Source organism: Lycorma delicatula, chromosome 5, assembly GCF_047948215.1.
Source record: "Lycorma delicatula isolate Av1 chromosome 5, ASM4794821v1, whole genome shotgun sequence".
NCBI classification, from domain to species: domain Eukaryota; kingdom Metazoa; phylum Arthropoda; class Insecta; order Hemiptera; family Fulgoridae; genus Lycorma; species Lycorma delicatula.
In genome coordinates, this window is record NC_134459.1 from 159,621,455 (window position 1) to 159,643,704 (window position 22,250).

Below are 22,250 nucleotides of genomic sequence, written 5' to 3' on the forward strand. Positions count from 1 at the left end.
TCCTTAATTCCAGAATTAAATTCTGATTTCAAATATCTTCACCATAAAAGCAACAACTACAAACACACAAGCTTTATGCTAATGTGGCGATATCAAGCAAAAAAAAAAAAAAATCAAGTAGTGACTATACAAAAAAATCTGATGTGGACACCACATGACTTCCTTTTATACCTATTAAATTATATATACACATTTTTTTTAAAAATGAAAATTACATAACATTTATTTCATTAAAAACTCCTGATAATTTTTAATTTTTTTTTGTCATTATTCAATTATTATTTATCGCAAAAATTTATTTACAATCAGAGGTTAATAAATAAATCAATATATTTAAATTTAAAAAAAGGATATGAAGTCTGATTCGTACCCATGTGCCTTCTGTTAAGATCCAAATATTTCATTAATTAAAATTTTATTTGACTATAACCATGGAACCAGTGAAAATAAGTAATATCATAAGTAGTACCTATTTTCACTGGTTGAGGGCTTATTACTGCAGTTAAGAAAAAGTTCAAAATCCAAATTTATTTGAATTTTGGGCTTTTTGGACACTTTTGGTTCAGTCGATTGCAATCGAAAGGGGAGGCACAACTAGATATTACAACAGTCCTAAATCCAAAATTTCAACATCCTACTGCTAATCATTTTTGAGTTATGCGAGATACGTACGTACATACAGACATCAAGCTGATACTAGATAAATGGATTCAGTTTTGCTCAAAATAGATATTTCTGTTTAAATCTGGACAGCAAAATTTTTTGCAATAAGAATACTTCTTTTGTTTTGTACAACGAAGTAAAAAAAGTAGAAAGGTAACTGTAAGTGTGCATTCACCTGCAGTTATCACAGAATGTAGACATAAATATACAAATTTATAATAATAACTTAATGAATGTAATTAAAAGTTAAATAACAAAAAAACTGTGATTTAAATAAGTTGTTATTTTCCTTGTTGCAGGTACATCCTATCTAAAACATTAGGGAAATCCCAGTTATTAGTAATATACTAATATTGCTATTATATAATTACCTGATATGGTATATAAGGGCAATCCTGGTTTATATGCCAGTTTGAGTTTCTTAAAAATCAAAAGAAGATGGACAACAAACTTTTAAGTTTAACAGGTAATAAAATTTATCTGCTGTTTCTTTTTAATAGCTCATATTTATTTAACAACTTACTGTTAATGTGTGTATGTATTTAGTTACTTGATTAAAAGCAGTGTTAAATAAGTTGTGTATATATATATATATATATATATATATATATATAAATATTCACAAACATATTTAGATGTATTTAATAAACACTATTCCTTGAATCTTTATATTTAAATACAATATTATTTATTTTAAAAAAAAATATAATAATAACTTGCACACAGTTATTTTCTGACTCAATGCTTTATACTTCAACAGTAATTTTCTTTGGAGGATTTTTTTTTAATAACAAAGTCTCAAATTAAAAAAAAATGTACATAATAAATAATTAAAAGAACCGTAATCAAATTATTAAAAATTTTATTAATCTGTTTATGCTTTGCAATTCAGGCAAAGAAGTAAATGAAGTTATAAATGGAATAGCTGGATGGAAAATCTGATGAATTATAGATGGATTTAGCATTTTATTAATTACATTATAATATTATAAGTAAATTTTCTCATAGATTCAGTCTTGATCATTTACAAACTCAATTATTTTTAATAATTTTATATCCATTTCTATTGAAAATCATAGTTTTTATTTTTCATTAATCTTTTATAGTAGACTTATCATTATTCGAGGAAAATTGTGACTAAGACCATCTTGGATATGGAAAAACTCGGGTAATAAGTAGGTTAAGTGGTATTGGGCTAAAAATAACAAAAAAAACTGGTTAAAAATGTACAAAATTACTTTATGGAAAGAAAAAAATTACAGATCTATAAGCTTACAGAAACATGATATTATTTTTCCAGAAAGTCTTTGATTGATTTTTGAGTCAACCTCTGTGCTCTCTTAAACAATGTGATGTTACACCAATGCTGTATAGACAGTATATCATGTAGTGTGCACTCTTTCTGTTGCTGTATGTAAGCAACAGAAAACCGAAATTTTTCACGAATACAATACTTCCTTTACTTCGTTAAAAGAAGTAAAATAAGAGAGAAAAATGCATTTTATGTTGATTGTGGTTTAAATTTCAGGCATATTAAGTTATTTTTATATCTTCATTGCACCAATCACAAATATCCTTGCTGTTGATTTGATCAACACAAGACTTATTTGTACACCTATTAAATTAAATATATACATTTTTTTAAATTGAAAAGTAGATAAAATTTTATTTCATTAAAAATTTATTTATTTATTTATTTATTTTTGTTATTGAATTATTATTCATTGTAAAAATTATTTTACAATGAGAAATTAATAATAATTAATAAATTAATATATTTAAATTAATAAAAAAGAGTAAAAAAAGATATGATAATTTTTAATTTTTTTTTGTCATTATTCAATTATTATTTATCGCAAAAATTTATTTACAATCAGAGGTTAATAAATAATTCAATATATTTAAATTTAAAAAAAGGAGATGAAGTCTGATTCGTACCCATGTGCCTTCTGTTAAGATCAAAATATTTCATTAATTAAAATTTTATTTGGCTATAAATCTGGAACCAATGAAAATAAGTACCACTTATAATATATTATTGAAAAGCTCTCAATGGTGGCTTATTACTGCAATTAAGAAAAATTCCAAAATCCAAATTTGTTTGGATTTTGGGCTTTTTGGACACTTTTAGTTTTGTTGATTACATTCAAAAGTGGCTAATCATTTTTAAGTTATGTGAGATACATACATACAGACGTCACGCTGAAACTAATCAAAATGGATTCAGTCATGGTCAAAATGGATATTTCTGTTGTAATCTGAAAACCGAATGTTTTCACGAATACAATACTTCCTTTACTACGTGAAAGGAAGTAAAAAAAGAGAGAAAAATGCATTTTATGTTGATTGTGGTTTAAATTTCAGGAATATTAAGTTATTTTTATATGGGTTTGGGTATTAGAAAGTGGATACCATTGTAATTTGGTGGTTAGAATTGAATGTGGTAGGCCACATTTCAGGAATGATCGGCCTAAATTTGTACACCTCAATTAAATATCATATAAATCATCATCTCATTGATCCATGGGATTGCTTATCTTAATGTATAAATTAGAAATAGAAAATGAATTGTTGTTTGTAATGAAAATTTAGTTAACCTTCAAAATTGATAAGAATTTAATTCTGAGAGAATTGATTTAAATAATAGTGCAAGATAGTAATGCATTCTATAATGCAAAACAAATCATACCAATATGGAAAATACTGAATTACAATATTATATTAAAACAAACAACCTTCTATTGTTGAATAAAATTGTAAAAACAAAGTAAACTTCTAAAACTAAACAAAATAATATAAATTATTCTTCCATCAACTGGTCAAAATGCCTGCCATCAACCTGAAAACACATTTCAGCAATGCAAGTTACAAATGAAATAGCATTTTCTAACATTCTTGAGTTGTTTTTGATTTCTTCAATGGCTCACATGATTCATTATAAAAGTTCATTTCCATTTTATTTCATATATCCCACAAAAAAAAAAAAATCCAAGGGATTCATGTAAGGTGGTCTAGCTGGTCATAGTTGAGGTCCACCTTGATCAATCAAGCGATTAGGAAATGTTTCTTCAGATAATGAATAACAGAACCATAAAAATGGGCTGCTGTGCCATCATGTTGGAATACATGTCAGTTCTTGTACTAAATGCAACAATTTCTAAAAGCATTGACAGCTCATTTTGAAATAGGTTCAGGTAACCATTACCTGTGAGTCTACCCTTGAAAATCTGTAGTCTGATAAGAACATTACATACTATCCCACACCAGACATTTATTGAGAAATGGTGCTGTTAACTAATTTCACAAGGATTGTCATGATTCCAAAAATGTTTATTTCATGTACTTTTAATCCCAACTCACATAAATGTTTCTTCATCTGTAAATAATATCAATGATGGAAGGATGTTTTTTTTGTAATAGCCATTGACATTAATTTGGCCGCAGATTGTAATTACCTTCATCAATACACTGAACTGGTTGAGCAAAATATGGATAGAGACCTTCATTGTGTAATGTCCGCCATATACTGTTGCGAGGAATTGGCAAACATGCAGATAATCTACCAGTACTTGTAGTTGGACTTCGCCATATCATACTTAAAATCTGCTCATTCACATTTGTTACCCATTAAAATTTTACATTAAATGTTACACACTTTCCCTTAGGTGTCAACACATATTTGCCAGGTAGGAATGTTTTGATTGGGAAATCTTCTATGATTTTCTTCAACAGTTCATGTAATATTGCTGTTATTAAAACTATACCTGAAATGAATGTCGGCATATTCCTGATTTGTGAACTTATATTAAATTTCTCTTCACTTACTAATTAATTATTATCAATAGCTTTTAAAATCAATGAAAATGAATTACTTAAATACTCATAAATCACAAATGCCCACTTCACAAATTAAATAAAATTTTTTACTGAAAATTAACTTCTCAATAACAAACAGAACACACTGAAGGAAGATTTTGAATCATAACCACAACAACGTTTGAAATTTTTTTTGTAGAGCTTTGTTCTGTGGGAGATTAAACACAAACTACTAATATTGCACAGCATTACAGTGCCCATAGTGGGCAATTATTCACTAATAATTAAGAAATGACATCATAATACAAGTAGACACTATTACAGAAATTTTTCTATGATTGTTTCACGTGAAAATACAATTAAATTGCTGTTGTGGGATGTTGTTGGTAGAAAATTTACATCAGTTTTCTCAGAATTAAATCCTCTATCAATTTAACCAATAAGGTTTATTTATTTATGAACTATTTAATTTTTTTTTTTTTTGTCTTCAGTCATTTGACTGGTTTGATGCAGCTCTCCAAGATTCCCTATCTAGTGCTAGTCGTTACATTTCAGTATACCCTCTACATCCTACATCTCCAACAATTTGTTTTACATACTCTAAACGTGGCCTGCCTACACAATTTTTCCCTTCTACCTGTCCTTCCAATATTAAAGCGACTATTCCAGGATGCCTTAGTATGTGGCCTATAAGTCTGTCTCTTCTTTTAACTATATTTTTCCAAATGCTTCTTTCTTCATCTATTTGCCGCAATACCTCTTCATTTGTCACTTTATCCACCCATCTGATTTTTAACATTCTCCTATAGCACCACATTTCAAAAGCTTCTAATCTTTTCTTCTCAGATACTCCGATTGTCCAAGTTTCACTTCCATATAAAGCGACACTCCAAACATACACTTTCAAAAATGTTTTCCTGACATTTAAATTAATTTTTGATGTAAACAAAATATATTTCTTACTGAAGGCTCGTTTGAACTATTTAATAAAGTTATTTTATGCCAAAGCTAAACAATTGTGTTTTTCAACTCAACTTTTTGTTTATTACAATTTATTTGTAGAAAATAATGGTGATACAGTTCTGGAACTCATTTTTTTAAATTTGCAAGTCAAAAACCATATGAGATCACTAAAATTACCCCTTAATTTACTTTCCTGGAAGTTCAGTGTGGCATGATTTCAGCGGAGCAGAAATACGGACAAAATCGTTCACTAGCCGTAACTCGGGAACAAAGCATTTTCAGACATATTTAAATGAACTTTTTCATTATTTTAATGAGAGTAATATAACTATGAAGTTTAGCAGAATCCTTTTTGGACACTCTGTAAATGGCCAGAAGGAAAATTAATTTTTTAGGTTTTTCCTCTCCCTAAGTAATCTGAATAATATATATTAAATCCAATATCCTTTATTTGTAAATTACATTTATAAATTATACATATAAATTTTAAAATTACTTAATCTGGCCAAATATTAAAACCTTTTGTAAAAATATAGGATTTTAGTATTATGCAAATAAATTAAAATTATTATTTTTATGGAAATAATTTAAAATGTATCATTACATACGTATGATACATTCCATTTTATGAAAGGCTTAGTCCACTAATATAAAGATATATATATGCATTAATTAGCTTTCTTTTTAAACAAATTGGTAGTATTCTGTTGGTTTGGTTAAAAACTGCTTAATATGCCTTGTTTTCTATAAATATACATGACCATTAAATATTCTTACTATGCCTTCATTAAATTTAACTCGGTGAAAAGTCAAATTATTTTTCCCCTCCTTTTCTTTTGCATGTCTGAATACTAGATCATGGATACCGCTCTTCTTTGGTGGCTGTGTTTCAATTAACCACACATCTCAGGAATGGTTGACCCGAGATTCTGCAAGACTGCACTTCATTAACATTCATACATATCATCCTCTGAAGTAATATCTTACGTTGGTTCTGGAGGCTAAACAGAAAAAGAGAGAGTACATCTAGTATGTGATATTATTATTCCTGAAAATGACTCTGTAATTGTTTGAAGTGACTTGTAATTCATGTCATATTGATTCAAATGTCTAAGTTGCAACTTAACTCCAGATGGGAAAAGTATTATTCATGAGTTCTTAGTTGAACTCAAAAAATATTTTTACGCCCTCTCAATATCATGTTAGGAGTAATGAACAATTTGTTAAAGCAATGAAGGAGGATAGTCCTGGATTTTTGTACATCAGGCAGAAATTTCCAAATGTAAGTGAAGGAAAAATTAAAGAAGTAATATTTGTTGGTCCTTGAATAAGAGAGGTGGTCAAGGATGAAGTATTTAACTCAATGTTAAATAATATAGAAAGTGCAGCTTGGGCTTCATTTAAAGATGTTTGCAAAGATTTTCTCAGCAGTCAAAAATCTGACAATTACCACAGTATTGTGTTAATCAACTTCTTACTTCATAGAGCTATGGAATGTAATATGACTTTGAAAATATATTTCCTTCCCTCACATCCAGATTTTTTCCCGGACAACCTCAGAGACATAAGTAATGAACACGGTGAATGTTTCCACCAAGACATTTCGGTGATGGAAAGCTGCTATAAAGGGATATGGAATACATGCTGGTCGATTACTGTTGAACATTAATTCGGGATGTGCCTGAGGGTATTTATAAAAGAAAAGCATTAGTGAAATCATTTTAACACAGGTGCATCCAAAATTATAATTTTACAGATTTTAACTACATTTTCCCTTAATTATTTTGAAGCGTAATTTATTTAAAACTAAGGGTGATAGAAAAATTGTATTTACAGATCTCTGTAATGCACAAAAAAACAATTCAGGAAATGGTATCACACTTAGAGAAACATTAAAAAAATTTTTTCCTATCAGTGTTATCTTTTTCCTAAACTTAAATATTTAAATTTAATAATATAAACAAATTTAAATGTATCAGAATATTGAGGTTAATTTACTTTGCATATGCTCAGTCAGTGTTACTATATAGCTAAAGGACGTAGGATAGTGCTGTAAATGTGCACGTTAATAAAGACTTCATAATACAAAAGCGTATAATAATAATAGTAATAATCTTTCTTTGTTCATAGTATTGTTGGTCATGTCATTGTTTTTTTTGAGTCCTGCTGAATCACAAGAATGCCCAACTATTTGTCTGGCAGTTTTTGATCCAGTCTGTGCAGAAAACTCATCAGGAAATCAGAAAACATTCGGTAACACTTGTAATCTGGAAGTTTTTAACTGCCAAAATAATCAAGGTGAGTTTGTAAAATATTACCATGGAGTTTATTCTGTAATTTCTTAACTTTAATTTTAAAGTAGCATTTTCTATTTTAATGAAGAAAAAATAGGTAATTATTAGTTTAATTAAGAAACTGATAATTCATTGTCTGGTTATTCATTGCATACATTATGTGAAGAATGAGTAGTTTGTAGATCTACATATCTATCAACATTGTTTTTATTCTTAATGCAAAAAAAGGAACTAGTCCCTTTTTAGGGAAATCAGGGCGTAACAGGTTCCTTTCTAGTGAACTGCTTACCATCAGTGTAAATGAATTCTTGTTAAATAAAGGTAACTACAAAATTGTGGTTAAACTTTAATCAGAATAGAATAACTTAGTATGGAGTTTATTATAAAAAATAAAACTCCTTATTAAAACAAAAATAACAAATATATGAAAATAGTAGCAAAGCAATTAAATCTTAGATAAATAAAATCAGAGTAAAAGAATCATAATAGTAGAAAAAGTAATAAAAATTATTTGAGCACTTTTACAAATTAAGTGAAGAAATAGAAATATCAAAGATTTTATTTATTAGTATTTAAAACTTACCAGTAGAATTAATTAAGTTAACAGATTTTGAAAAAAATCTTTTGTACACAACAATGGGGATAATTAATAACATTGAAATAAAAAAAATGTATGTGTTTGGGGTTTTAGCATCAAACAGGAACAATATCTGTTGAGCATGTACCATGTATATTTTTATGTTAAACTAAGAAAACAATTATTTAACAGAAGAAGCTTTCTGATAGTATAAAATATTTTGTTTATATCCTGGTTATATTACCTGTTATTATTACATACAAAGATATTTACATATATATCGATATTAGATGTAAGACATGTATGTATTACATAATTTCTCTGAATTTTCACTCATTGATCTCAGTATTTTGTATTGTTTTGTAACAAAAATATACACAGTATAACAAAAATATAACTGATGTATAAGTTTAATTCTGAAATTGCCTTTTGATAGTGATAAAAGAATTTTGTCTATATATTTGAAAGAAAAAAATGATGAAACATTAATTTTTTATAACACTTTTGATAAAAAATTTCTAACAATTGCTTTATGTTTATTTCAGGATGAAATAAAATTCACTCAGTCAATCTAATTTTCTGCCTGTTTAATTAACAAACCCTTAAAAGTTAATATTATTTCAAATTATTTTAGGTAAAAAATAGACAAAAGGGCAAACTCTTTATTAATAACTTTTATAAAATCATCTGTTTTGATTTTATACTTATAAACACTGCTCCAAAAATAGTTACTCTAACAAATTGAAAGAAGATCAACTAAAACAAATTGAATATGCAAAGTTAATTTATGATTTAGCAACTATTTAAAGAAGAACTATTAATCTATTATTATGCCTAATTACCTATTACTATAAGAACAAATAAATACTGAATTTTTTGTGAATGAAAACTTTATCCAGAATATTACTTGCACCAATGAAATATTTAGTTTTTAATTTTTATTTATGTAGAAGTGCCTTTAAGATAAATATTCAAAATATCTGTAGTCTGCTACATTATTAATTAATTATTAATTTGTGTAATTTTTTTTCAGATTATAGAGTAATCAGAAATGGAGAATGCTAATTATGAATAATGGTCAAATACCTTATCATAACAAATAAACAATAAAATGGTATTTTATGTATTTATTTGTAACATTTATATTATTGAAATTCAGTTACAATCATGTAATATTTATTAAATGGTTTTATGAACTTAATAATTTAACCTTTTCATTCCTATAAGATATTGACTTAATGAAACTCTGTTTCTCCTGTCCATACTGATTTAGTATGTTTTATTGTACTCTCCTTAGAGAGAAGGAAGACCAACTTAGCCTTATCAATTAATTACAATTAAAGATTTTTAGTTTACAATTAGGAGAAGTGAGAAAATTGATCATTCTCTTACAAATACTGAGTTTTATTAAATTTTAACCATAACTGCATGTTATTTAAAAATTATTTATTTTTATGGTAATATACCATACTGCAATTTGCTGAAAGTTGTAATAATCTAATTAAAATTCTACTTAAGAAATACTAACCCTTCCCCAAAAAAAACTGCTACCAATACTCAGTGATTTCAATAATGTTCAAACTGTAATTTTTTTTTTCAAATGATGCATAAAATCTGAAATAGTATATTTTATATTTTTTTTTATCTAAAATTTTAAATACATTAGTAAAACATATGACAATTAAAACTTATAAACAGAATGACAGAAAATATTTACACTTACATACATTCACCAAAATTTGGTGTATTGCCAACATTTACAGGAAATTATTCTGTTTCATTAAAAACTACAAACAAAATATGAGTACACAAGTTCATATAAAAAAATAACATATACAATATAGCAGGCCAGATAATTCAAAATTAATTAGATCTCTAACAAAATACAGAATGAGAAAGAATGCACATCATACAAAGAATTAAGAAAAATGGTACAATCCTTTTCAGTTTTAGTAAAATCGCTATTACAGCATATTAGTAAAGTCTGCTATTACAGCAATGAGTACAAGCAAGAAGATTTATTCCTGCTAGAAAGTTCAAAAGTGATTTACTGAAAATCATTTCAAACAATCTACTACCAAAGAAAATTCCTGCTGTCCCCAACAATGCAGCAAACTACCAAGATCCCTATCAAGGGATCTACTAAAACCTCGTCACCTGGTACAGTGTCTACGCTCTCCCAGGCTTCCAAGTCCCTACCACCATCCCAAGAGAATACTTCAAGGATATGGAGGCTGAATAATTGCCCGAAAAATGTTGACTGCCAACTAATAGCGCACCACATCCTTGTGCATTGTAGCTGTGTGTCTGTTATGCAGCACTGCATTGCAAGTTTAAACTAGGGGCCAATATGCAACCTATTCTAGGGGATATGTATCTTGTGTTTTCTGATTTCTTATGGCCATTCATTTATATTCAAATATTTAACTTACTGAAGTGTGTTCCAACTATTCGTGTCATTTGCTGTAAAGCAGATGATAATGTTATTATTTGAGATATATATAATGTGATATCTTTTGTGTTTTTATTTTGCTTTTAGCATGTGTTACAAACTTGTTACTTTAAAGATGTTTTTTTGCGTTTGTAGGGTTTTTTTAGTTTTTAATTGTCCATTTTTTAACATTTATTTTTTACAACAACTATATAGTGTCCAGGCGATAATAACATAAAAGCATTTTTCACCCAGGAAAAAACCCAGACAAAAATTAAATCAGAATTAATTTACAGTGAATGCATTAAATGTTACATTGAAGAGAGAGGATGGTCATTTATCTGCACCATAAACAACACGTACATGTACATGCACATTTTTACGGTTCAGTTATGTTTTGTAAATCATCACATAAAAAAGTGTACTCATATAAAGGCATTAACCTCAATTATTTTACACACAGGAAAGGAAAGTTAAGATCTCAACATTCTATATATTGAAGATCTCAATCACATGAAATTTATAAACACATTTAATTTCATAAAAATAATGTATTTAATGGACAAACACAACATAGTTAAAATATGACTTTGATTAAATATTAAAGGAGTTTCCTAACCCTTTCTTTGAAAATATGTTAGCACTATCACTATTAGTACTGCAGTAATTCCCATAAATCAAGGTAGAACTAATTATCTGTGACAGATCTTTTGGAAGAATAATTTTCTTGTAATTTGAAACAGTTTTTATAAACAATTTAACTTGATGTAGTACTACAAAGAATTTATATAAGTAAAGGTTATTAAGAAATCTTTAAAAAATGAAAAAGAAAGAATGAATTATTTAATTCCAAATAATATAGTATAACAATTACGCAAAAATTATCTGTAATTTTTTAAATTACAGATATAATTAAAAAAGAAAAGAAGTGGTTAATTCATCAAAATTAACTAAGTTATTATTTTAATAAATACAGTCATTTTGATTGAAGAATATTTTCAGAATATTAATATTTTAATTTTCAACATAGAATATTTTTAAAATGCCATAATTATTTACTAAATTTTTTTACCTGAAGTAAGTGTACATAATGCATTTTTCCTTTTGAATGGTGCATGTTAATTTTTTGTTTTATGTTTTCCCTGCCTTCCTCATGTCTGTGATACATATAAAGTATCCATCTAAATTATTTCTCTGAAAGTAATGATATTCATATATCTATCAATGATAACAAAGTAAACCTTACATAACGTGCTGGACTGTATTTCATTGGGCATGATATGTTCATATATTTTATAATCTATTCATTCAGTTAATATAACACAAAGGTAGTTCACTCATCTACTGTCATGGAATATCTCAGCTGTCATGAAATGTTTGTCAATTTCTAAGAAAGTTCATACATTTTTTGGAATGTCTGTTATATTACTTAGGTTATCTATAAGCATTAGGTTGTAGTAGCTAAAATACATAATTTATAAATTTCTTTATTTAAAATGTAAATTAAATATAACTTATTTAAAGTGTTTCAACTTTTGTCTGCACATTACTACTAAGGCAGTATGAATAATTTTAAGCAAATCCAAATTGATTTTTGTGCAGTAAATCAAAGTGAATTAAAAACAGCTCTTCTGTTAAACATTAACGTTAATATAAAAAATTGGATTTAGGAACTATATTACTGTTTTTTTAAAGGACCTGATGGTTTATTATTGTTCAAAATTTATTTTCATTAAATAGTAGTAGTAGTTAATGAATACTGAAGTAACATAACAGTTTCAGCACGTTTTTAGTTATTCATGGATATTAAAAGAGTTGTCCATAGTTAGTTGTATTAACTAGTAGAAATTTTAAGAATGTCTCCTCTATTACCTAGGGGAACTTTTGGATAATTCATACAATAATAATACAGTAATAACAATCCTGCGTACAAATTACATGAAGTTGCTAATCTTCTGAATATTCAATGCATCAAAGAATATAGTACAATCTAGCCATCTTATCTTACTTTCTATATACAGATTATCATGGGGCTATACTCATAATGAAAAAATGTATTTGTCTTGTTTACCTAATATAATTCAACTAGGAAACTAACCATTTCTTTTTAACTTCTTCTACCTCCAAAACAATTAAGCAGAATATAAGAAAAGAGATTGAAATCTTCTTGACTCCTACAGAGCGCATGCCCTTAAACCTCTCAATTTAACAAAACTAAAATATTGTAATATGAAAACTTTTTATTTTTTTATGATTTTTACCACATGAAAACAAATTTCCCTTAATCCAATTTTTTTAATATAAATAAAAGTGGTTTTTTCATTTTTTGAGTTTTTTATAGGCTACAAGCAAAATGCATTTAATGTCTTAAGGCACTTATCCTGAACTTAGGTTTCTTAATCTAGCAAGAGATTCCAGCAAGTTGACTTGTTGCTAAAATTTTATACAACTGTTTCATTTCATTGATGCTTTTTTGACTTGTGTATTAAATATAATAATAATTTTTTTCTACTGCCTTAAACAATGTGTATTATTATTTATGAAATTATTGCTCATCAGTTTTTTTTTCAAAAGAGTAAATGAATGACCTTTCTTTGCAGCAGACTGCCATGTATTAAAATATTTAGGACTATAATAAAGATATGCTTTACATAGATTTCAGCTTAAACATTAGTATTTTAGCAAGTCCTTTCTTGAGTCATAAGTTTGATTTTTTTAATAAAGATGTTTAGATTCATTGTTACATTTTTCAAACATGGCACCATTGTTATATGAAATTAGTTATAAAATAAAATAAAAATCAATCTTGCCAAAAACTTAATAACAATCACACTGTTTGTCAGGAGAAAAATTTTTTCACAATTTAAAACATTAAAATTAATTTAAAATGGTAAATTAAAAAATTTTGAAATACTAAAATCTTAACCACTGGTCATCATTATATAACAGTAATTACATCAGTTACATAAAAAAAAAACACAAAAAAAATGTGCTTGATGTGTTGTGTCTTAGTTGTTATGTCAGATAAAAATTGAGAGCACTAGAGACATAATATAAATTGTTGGTAAGGTTGATTTCTATTTTGTTTTTATACTATAACTAATTTAGATTCATGTAGATATTTATATTAGCATAAATTGCTGCAGTGCAAGTCATGAAAATGACAAGAAATTCAAGAAAGAGAAAAGGGAAGGAATTTCTGTTCGTTCATATGTATGTATGTTGGCTGCTAATTGGGTAACAAGCATAGATGACGCCAGGATTTTCTCCAGGGGGAAAAAATAAGATAATGCTTTTTGTTAAAATTTTTTTTTTTGAACATTTGAAAATGCTAAAAGTAATTAGTAGCAATGTTATTCAAAATTATCAAATTTTATTTCAGCACAAGTCTACGAGAGTTCTGGCTAAATCTTGACAAAATTTCTTTCTCAAATTTATTTTTAGCTTCCAGAACCCTTTTAATGCACATTACACAAAGACCAACAAGCCGACGACTTTCTGTCACTGTTGATGATAACAAAGTTTTTATCCTGTGTAAGGTATTGAAGGATCTTTCGATAGTGCATGCTGTACAGGGCTGTGCATGTGAGATAAGTAGCGCCTGTTTTACGGATGAGTAGAACAATTGGGTTTCTTAACTAATACAGCTATTTCTACCTTCTTCAATCTAATGTTTGGCACATTTTATCCTTTCCATTGGTTGTACCAAAGTTCAGCTTCACCGAAGAAATCATTCAAATTATAATAACTCAAAAACTTGTATTTTTTTTTTAAATCCTCATACATCATAACAAGCATTACGTAAGAGTGCAATGTAAGCAAAGTGAATGCGAGCAAGTTCTCCTCAAAAAAACACTGTTTCACAGACATTACTAATGACTTTATGTACAGAATAATTTGTGATCTCCGAAACTTGCTAAGAATCTGTGGTTGATTCACACAATGTTTCTGCTGATTTATGACTCGCGGCATATTGAAATCTGTTCCAAGATGCTCGGTGATTGTTTCAGGCACTGCTATAACACTTTCACTTTCAACAACTGCATTTCCATGGTGTTTTCTCATGATGTCTGTGATTTTTTTTCATTTGATTTGCACATTGAAGTAAGTCCACACTTGTTGACTGAGGAGCACTTACCACTAGTTGCAGGAGAGCCGAGTAATCTGCCGTGACACAAACACTAACAATGAATTCTGATTTTGTAGCAGCGCAGTGCATTTCAAAAACAGATTTTATCATTGCATTGTTACCGTCTGTTGATAGTTTTTCAAGCGTCATAATGATTTGCACATAATGTTTTTTGATTGTGGCAATAATTTTATATTTTTGAGACTAATGGGTTTCACACACAGAGCACTGGTATATTTGGTATGCATTTTCAACAAAGGGCCTATTCTTGGAAGAATCTTATTATTTCTTTTATCATGGAAACTGTATTTTGTATCATTGCTATTTCGTTTAAGTCATTTACAACTAAGTTCAGTTTGTGACTAGCACAGTGAAAGTACCCTCGTATACTTTTCCCAAATAATTTTCCTCGTGTAATTTTCCCATCCTTCCTGACATACTGGAACACCTATGTAAGCTTGTCCAATGCACTTTTCTGGATGAATGATTACATTTTATAAATAGTTGTTAATTGCAGATGCTACAGATTTTACATCCATGTCAGTCAACTCTACAAAACCTAGAAATTCCTCAAGAGCCATCATCTTTTCAAATGTCATTGCTCTTGCACCCCAACAAACTGTAAACACATGCTTTCTTTACATCAGTACTGATATCGCTGTAAAGACCGATTATTTAATTTTGAATCCGTGCTAACAAGTAAAAGACATTTTTTGCGCCCTTTTCTATGTTCTCTTTTAAAATGTTGTCACCAGCATCAATTTTGAGTTTGATAAGTCTTCAAAAATACCTTCATGATTTTCTTTGCCCCTCAAAGGTAGGTCATGTGTACCACAAAACACCACAGTGGAAATTATTGATGCAACAATTTTTTTGGCTTGTATATCTTGTTGGTGGACAGAAATCAGCTGTACATCAACGGGTATATTTGCAAGAAAACGTTTTGCTTCTGTGGCAGTTGATTTGTACCACTGAGATGAGATGTGAGATTTCGCGAATTCATCCATGTTTTTATAGCGAGTAAAATGACACATTATGAATTAACCCACAAACCATACACAGTTGATGATGGAAACAACACACAGTAAATGCACAACGCGTCCTTTAATTTCTTGGAATACGCCGGCCAAAGAGCATAATCCGCCGACCAGCTGTAATTGAATTTTCTTTCTTAGCAAATTCATAACTTGGAGTTGGTGACAAACAATTTTTTAAAACTTCCTGTTTTGAGATGTGGTCATACTAAACAAACGTCTAAGCCAGTGACCCACATCATTATAAAAATACCTTCGATCACGTACACCAGAACCAGATGGTAGTAAAGATCAACTTAATTTTTCACCAACATTCTGCTTCAATTTTTATTTTCCGCTGCTATCACTTTATCTGTTTTCTTAACTCTTCTGTCTCCCTAAAAGAAAAAAAAAACAAACTATTACTGCACTTCCCAAAAAAAATTAAAGAAACCAAGAATTTAAGCTTCTAAACGGACTCTCTACAAGAAACTTCAAACTTAAAAATGTTTTTTCATCGTCACCATACAATAATTTTTCACAAAGTTACGTTTTGAAAATCATAAAAAATGTTTTTGTTCGTGAAAATTTTCTTAACCTAAATATGAGTTGATGAGTTTCCAAATCATCTAATTGTCATTTTCTTTTTAGATTTACAAAAGTGTACTAGTGGATTAAGAAAAAAACAAAGAAACTGGTGGATTTGTCAAATCTTACAGGCTGTGGCTCTACACAGAATAAAATTAATCAGAACCAACATGGTTCTGATTTGAGGTTAGACATTTTTGTGTCAAGATTGTGTAGTGTTTAACATAACTTTTTTAGTTCTTGAATTTGATCACAACAAAAACTGGACTATTATGAGTTTTGAATCATTCACTATTTAAAAGCTATTGAACTATTAATATATTTTTATTATTGAATGGTATTTTTGAATAAACCTTTAATATTTTGTACAAATTTGTTTTATTATTTGTAACTAGCAGAAGTAGCTAGTGGCAAAATCTACCTTTTAAAAATTCAGACCACCTAATTAAGTAAAACTGTTGCAAAAATGGCTAATTACAATTTTCAATCGTTATTTTAAATTATTGGAGTGTGGTATACTTGTTATTATTTACTTCTTAGTGTTGTACGATTTTTCTTAAAATTTCAAGACATCAAAATCACTATTACTATACAAACAAAAAAAAAAAGTCTTCGCATTTCCTGAACATTTTAGATTGCTTTAATTAGATGGTTTTGCAACTCATTGACTCAAATGAAAATAATATAGATACATACTTTTCGTGCTAAAAAGGTTTCTAATATCCATTTTAGGTTTCCATTGTTAAGGGATTGTGGTCTCAACTAGCTGAAATGAATCAACTCGCTTGCATTGACTGTAGCGCTTAAATAGGAAACAGAAGGTACTAGAATTTTCCCGCTAAATCCAACATCGAGCATTCTATAATCATCGAGTTTTACCACAGATCATCCAGACCTTGACCGTCATTTTCCCACTCATTCATCAGAGAACGCTCTCGCCTTGATTCAAACATGCTTTCTTCCTGCGCAATACTATTATAACCTATTGATATTGACCTATAATTATTCGTTTAACTAAATGAGCCACGGGTGGCAAGCATCCCACCATGGTTACGCCTACGGTAACATGTAGGGAACGATTGGCCCAAAAATCTTCAAATTTGGCATGATGGGGGCCAAAGGAATATCCTGGCTAGGGCTGACTTTTTACGTGTACAAGTTTTGAACTCTACTTAAAAGATGAAAATTTTTTCATAATATGTTTCTCATAATGATTCCCTATTAAAAAGTAACGTTTTATAAAAATTTATTGATTAATCTTTATACTCGTATGTATTTTTTTATTTTTTTTTATTCATACGTATAGTCGATAGATGGGTGGAATATATTGAAGAGTTATACGGAGGAAATGAACTAGAAAATGGTGTTATAGAGGAAGAAGAGGAAGTTGAGGAGGATGAAATGGGAGAAACAATACTGAGATCTGAATTTAAGAGAGCATTAAAAGATTTAAATGGTGGCAGAAAGGCTCCTGGAATAGACGGAATACCTGTAGAATTACTGCGCAGTGCAGGTGAGGAAGCGATTGATAGATTATACAAACTGGTGTGTAATATTTATGAAAAAGGAGAATTACTGTCAGACTTCAAAAAAGTGTTATAGTAATGATACCAAAGAAAGCAGGGGCAGATAAATGTGAAGAATACAGAACAATTAGTTTAACTAGTCATGCATCAAAAATCTTAACTAGAATTCTATACAGAAGAATTGAGAGAAGAGTGGAAGAAGCAATTTTAGACCTCAGATTAATAGTATAAGGAAGATTAAAGAAAAACAAACCAACATACTTGGCGTTTATAGACCTAGAAAAGGCATTCGATAACATAGACTGGAATAAAATGTTTAGCATTTTAAAAAAGTTAGGGTTCAAATACAGGGATAGAAGAACAATTGCTAACATGTACAGGAACCAAACAGCAACAGTAACAATTGAAGAACATAAGAAAGAAGCCGTAATAAGAAAGGGAGTCCGACAAGGATGTTTCCTATCTCCGTTACTTTTTAATCTTTACATGGAACTAGCAGTTAATGATGTTAAAGAACAATTTAGATTCGGAGTAACAGTACAAGGTGAAAAGATAAAGATGCTACGATTTGCTGATGATATAGTAATTCTAGCCGAAAGTAAAAAGGATTTAGAAGAAACAATGAACGGCATAGATGAAGTCCTACGCAAGAACTATCGCATGAAAATAAACAAGAACAAAACAAAAGTAATGAAATGTAGTAGAAATAACAAAGATGGACCACTGAATGTGAAAATCGGAGGAGAAAAGATTATGGAGGTAGAAGAATTTTGTTATTTGTGAAGTAGAATTACTAAAGATGGACGAAGCAGGAGCGATATAAAATGCCGAATAGCACAAGCTAAACAAGCCTTCAGTAAGAAATATAATTTGTTTACATCAAAAATTAATTTAAATGTCAGGAATAGTTTTTTGAAAGTGTATGTTTGGAGTGTCGCTTTATATGGAAGTGAAACTTGGACAATCGGAGTATCTGAGAAGAAAAGATTAGAAGCTTTTGAAATGTGGTCCTATAGGAGAATGTTAAAAATCAGATGGGTGGATAAAGTGACAAATGAAGAGGTATTGCGGCAAATAGATGAAGAAAGAAGCATTTGGAAAAATATAGTTAAAAAAGAGACAGACTTATAGGCCACATACTAAGGCATCCTGGAATAGTCGCTTTAATATTGGAAGGACAGGTAGAAGGGAAAAATTGTGTAGGCAGGCCACGTTTGGAATATGCAAAACAAATTGTTAGGGATGTAGGATGTAGAGGGTATACTGAAATGAAACGACTAGCACTAGATAGGGAATCTTGGAGAGCTGCATCAAACCAGTCAAATAACTGAAGACAAAAAAAAAAATACGTATAACTTATTTAGCAATTAAATTTTTAAGTTCGTTTCTCAAACTGATAAATAATTTGAATAAGTTAAATCTAAACATCGTGTGTATTATGTTGTGACATATTTTAAAACTTTCAAATTTGAGTGTATTTATTTATCTTGCTGGAAGAGCAGTAAAGCAGACGTAGTTATGTTAGTAATGTTGCGCATTCTGTAGTGGTTCTGCTTCAACTAGTTCGAATGTTATAACTAAGCACCATGATAGTACATTGTAAATTAAGTAAAACTGTTTTGTTTCTGTACATTTAAAGTTCTTCTAATCGTTTACTGTTTGCTTTTATTTCTATTGGAATGAAATAAACTTTGGAACGGTTTGAAATAACACATTGATCATTATTTCCATTAAGTGATTTATTTATTAACCTCTGATTGTAAATAAATTTTTGCGATAAATAATTGAATAATGACAAAAAACAATTAAAAATTATCAGGAGTTTTTAATGAAATAAAATTTTATGTAATTTTCATTTTTTAAAAAAATGTGTATATATAATTTAATAGGTATAAAAGGAAGTCATGTGGTGTCCACATCAGATTTTTTTGTATAGTCACTACTTGATTTTTTTTTTTGGCTTGATATCGCCACATTAGCATAAAGCTTGTGTGTTTGTAGTTGTTGCTTTTATGGTGAAGATATTTGAAATCAGAATTTAATTCTGGAATTAAGGACCTTAAAAACAGTAATTTTAAATATAAATAAACTCTTTTTTTTGTACTAGGAATTGTACTGGAATCTGATGTTTAACTTTAAGCGGTAAAGATTTACACTGTCTTTACTTAGACATCATCGTCCAGCATTTCGCACAGTTCTTTCGTTCTAAACTTCGTAGATTTCCATATCATTCCTCTGTACTCTCTTCTGGCTTCCTCTAAAAGACTCCTTAACCTCAGTTTCTCCTCTTCATCACCACATCTGTTAGATTTCTGAAGTCTTTCCTAACTTTTAAACAACCCAATTCAGTTTGAGACACCTCTTTGCTCCCCAAGTACACATTTTTCGAGAGGGGGACCTTCTCCGGGCCAGAATACAACAGGATTCTCAAGTAATATTTGTCAGTTCTTCAGGGGAAACACCACTAGAGGACACCTACACCAGGTCTCTTAGATGGCATTCACAGACTTCACAAAGTACATGTAGTAATTCAAAATCCGATGTAAAAGAGTAGAATGTTTGAGCTGGAACTACCAGTTCAAACACAATTACTCTGTGGTCGCTAAGCAACTCCTCGTCTGAAAGAACCTTACTCTGCACTGTGTTTAGTAAGGTCTCACTAATGAAAGCAATATTGAGTTAGGAGCCATAATCACCTCAAAAAAAGCCGATAATCCACTTAAAAAAGTGGATAATCCCCATCCACTTGGTGGAAGCCCACCCCGCCATCACATCTACCAGTATAACGTCCTTGACATCAGTAAATGTGCCTCTACAGCTACAACTCTTGGCATTATAATTGCCTAGAAGACCACCTTGGGTCCTTTTCTTGTTATCTCAGCCAACATCTTGTCCATCATTTCAATGAAAGCGTATGGTGAAGCGTAGGCAATGGAGAATATGACGCTACCCATCTTAGCTCACACAAAACCCTCTCCCCAATCTCTTTGGCCAGCAGGTTATCTGTTGGACTTAACTATGATTGTCGTGTTTTTTTTATGTCACTGATGTTGCCATCACCCATAATCAGCTTCCAGTTGGGTACATTTATCCGGAGCAAGTACATATCAAATCTAGCTGCCACCAGATTTACTGCATCATGAGAGTTTCTGCTCCTGTTCACGTTGATCTGCAAAACTCTCATGGTTGCTTGGTGAGACAAGCCCTAGTCTGTGGCCCTCAGACTCATAAAGCACACACATAGCAGTCGCCCATCATCCCTACTTTCTGTGGCCTGGCTGTCAATAGTTGAAACCTAGTTTCAACTATAGACAGTTACAACTGTCTTCCTTTTTTGTTTTCTTTGTTTTGGTCTTCTTGTCGTTTACCCTTTTGACTTTCCCTTCTCGCTCCAGGGTTAGATCAATAAGGATGTTATGTCTCCTACCAGTAATTCCAGTAGGGGTTTCATGTATTGACTGAGCCTGCTCTAAGCTAGATCATGATTGATCTCCCACCCATCAGTATTTAAATTCTACCAATACAATCTCTCATGTCATTGATTGCTTTTGTGCCACCCTTGGAGGGGTCAAGCACCATAATGTATACTATTTGATTGGCCATGTTCAGTTCCTATCCCAGTAACAATTGGGGTGTAACAGCTGGCCTCCTTTAAGTGTACTCTTAACAAGGAGATGCCTCAAATTGGGAATATACTTATAAATCTTACTATGAAAGGTATTAACCTCTGCACCCAGGTCAAATAAGAAAGCAGCATCTGCCCTTCCTTCATCGAAGCATGATTCATCTACATCTTTGTATGTGTGAAGAAATCTTTTGGCCACCTTCTCATGATATCATCTTTCTCTTCAATGTTTTCCATTAACTGTTTCAGGTTAGTCATTTCCTGTCAGTCTGACTGGCAACATGCGATCGTAGGATTATTCAAAACCATGGCAAATGCTGGGAAAGCCAAACATGTATGTTTGGCTTTCCAGTATTTTTTTGCATGGAAATAAGTTTGGAAAACATTCTACAGCTATCAATAAGGAAAAAGTTAATTCAAACATACTCGTATGTTCAAAAATGTTTTCTCTAGTTAGTGAAAATTTCATTTGAATTTTAATTCACCTGGTGAAATGAGAGCATACTGAAATATTTAAGATTTTATATAAAGGGTAAACTTTTCTTACGCCTTTTCTCCTGAAAACTGAATAAAACCGGTCCCAGCACTTTACTTTTCTAGTTTTCATGAAAACCAAAGTAAAACA

General features: G+C 29.8%; 1 protein-coding gene and 1 long non-coding RNA gene across 2 annotated transcripts in view; one reads left to right on the forward strand and one right to left on the reverse strand.

The window, feature by feature from the left end:
- The first annotated feature begins 972 nt into the window (after positions 1 to 972).
- On the forward strand, positions 973 to 9,538 carry LOC142325545 (vasotab-like). Its single transcript, XM_075367423.1, has 3 exons — positions 973 to 1,129; positions 7,573 to 7,740; positions 9,347 to 9,538. The coding sequence occupies exons 1-3, from the start codon at positions 1,102 to 1,104 to the stop codon at positions 9,376 to 9,378; spliced, it is 228 nt and encodes a 75-aa protein (XP_075223538.1). The 5' UTR covers positions 973 to 1,101; the 3' UTR covers positions 9,379 to 9,538.
- Positions 9,539 to 13,048: 3,510 nt separating this feature from the next.
- The window catches only part of LOC142325546 (uncharacterized), a 33,051-nt gene continuing 23,849 nt past the window's right edge, over positions 13,049 to 22,250 (reverse strand). The window contains exon 2 of the long non-coding RNA XR_012756567.1: positions 13,049 to 16,284. This is a non-coding gene — a long non-coding RNA (uncharacterized LOC142325546). The remainder of the gene's footprint in view (positions 16,285 to 22,250) is intronic.

What these genes read in the sequence shown, in the direction of transcription:
- LOC142325545 (XM_075367423.1), top strand. Translation starts at nt 1,102, where the DNA reads ATGGACAACAAACTTTTAAGTTTAACAG. An exon ending in CAAACTTTTAAGTTTAACAG is followed by an intron (nt 1,130 to 7,572) that starts GTAATAAAATTT and finishes CTTTGTTCATAG; the next exon opens with TATTGTTGGTCATGTCATTG. An exon ending in TAACTGCCAAAATAATCAAG is followed by an intron (nt 7,741 to 9,346) that starts GTGAGTTTGTAA and finishes ATTTTTTTTCAG; the next exon opens with ATTATAGAGTAATCAGAAAT.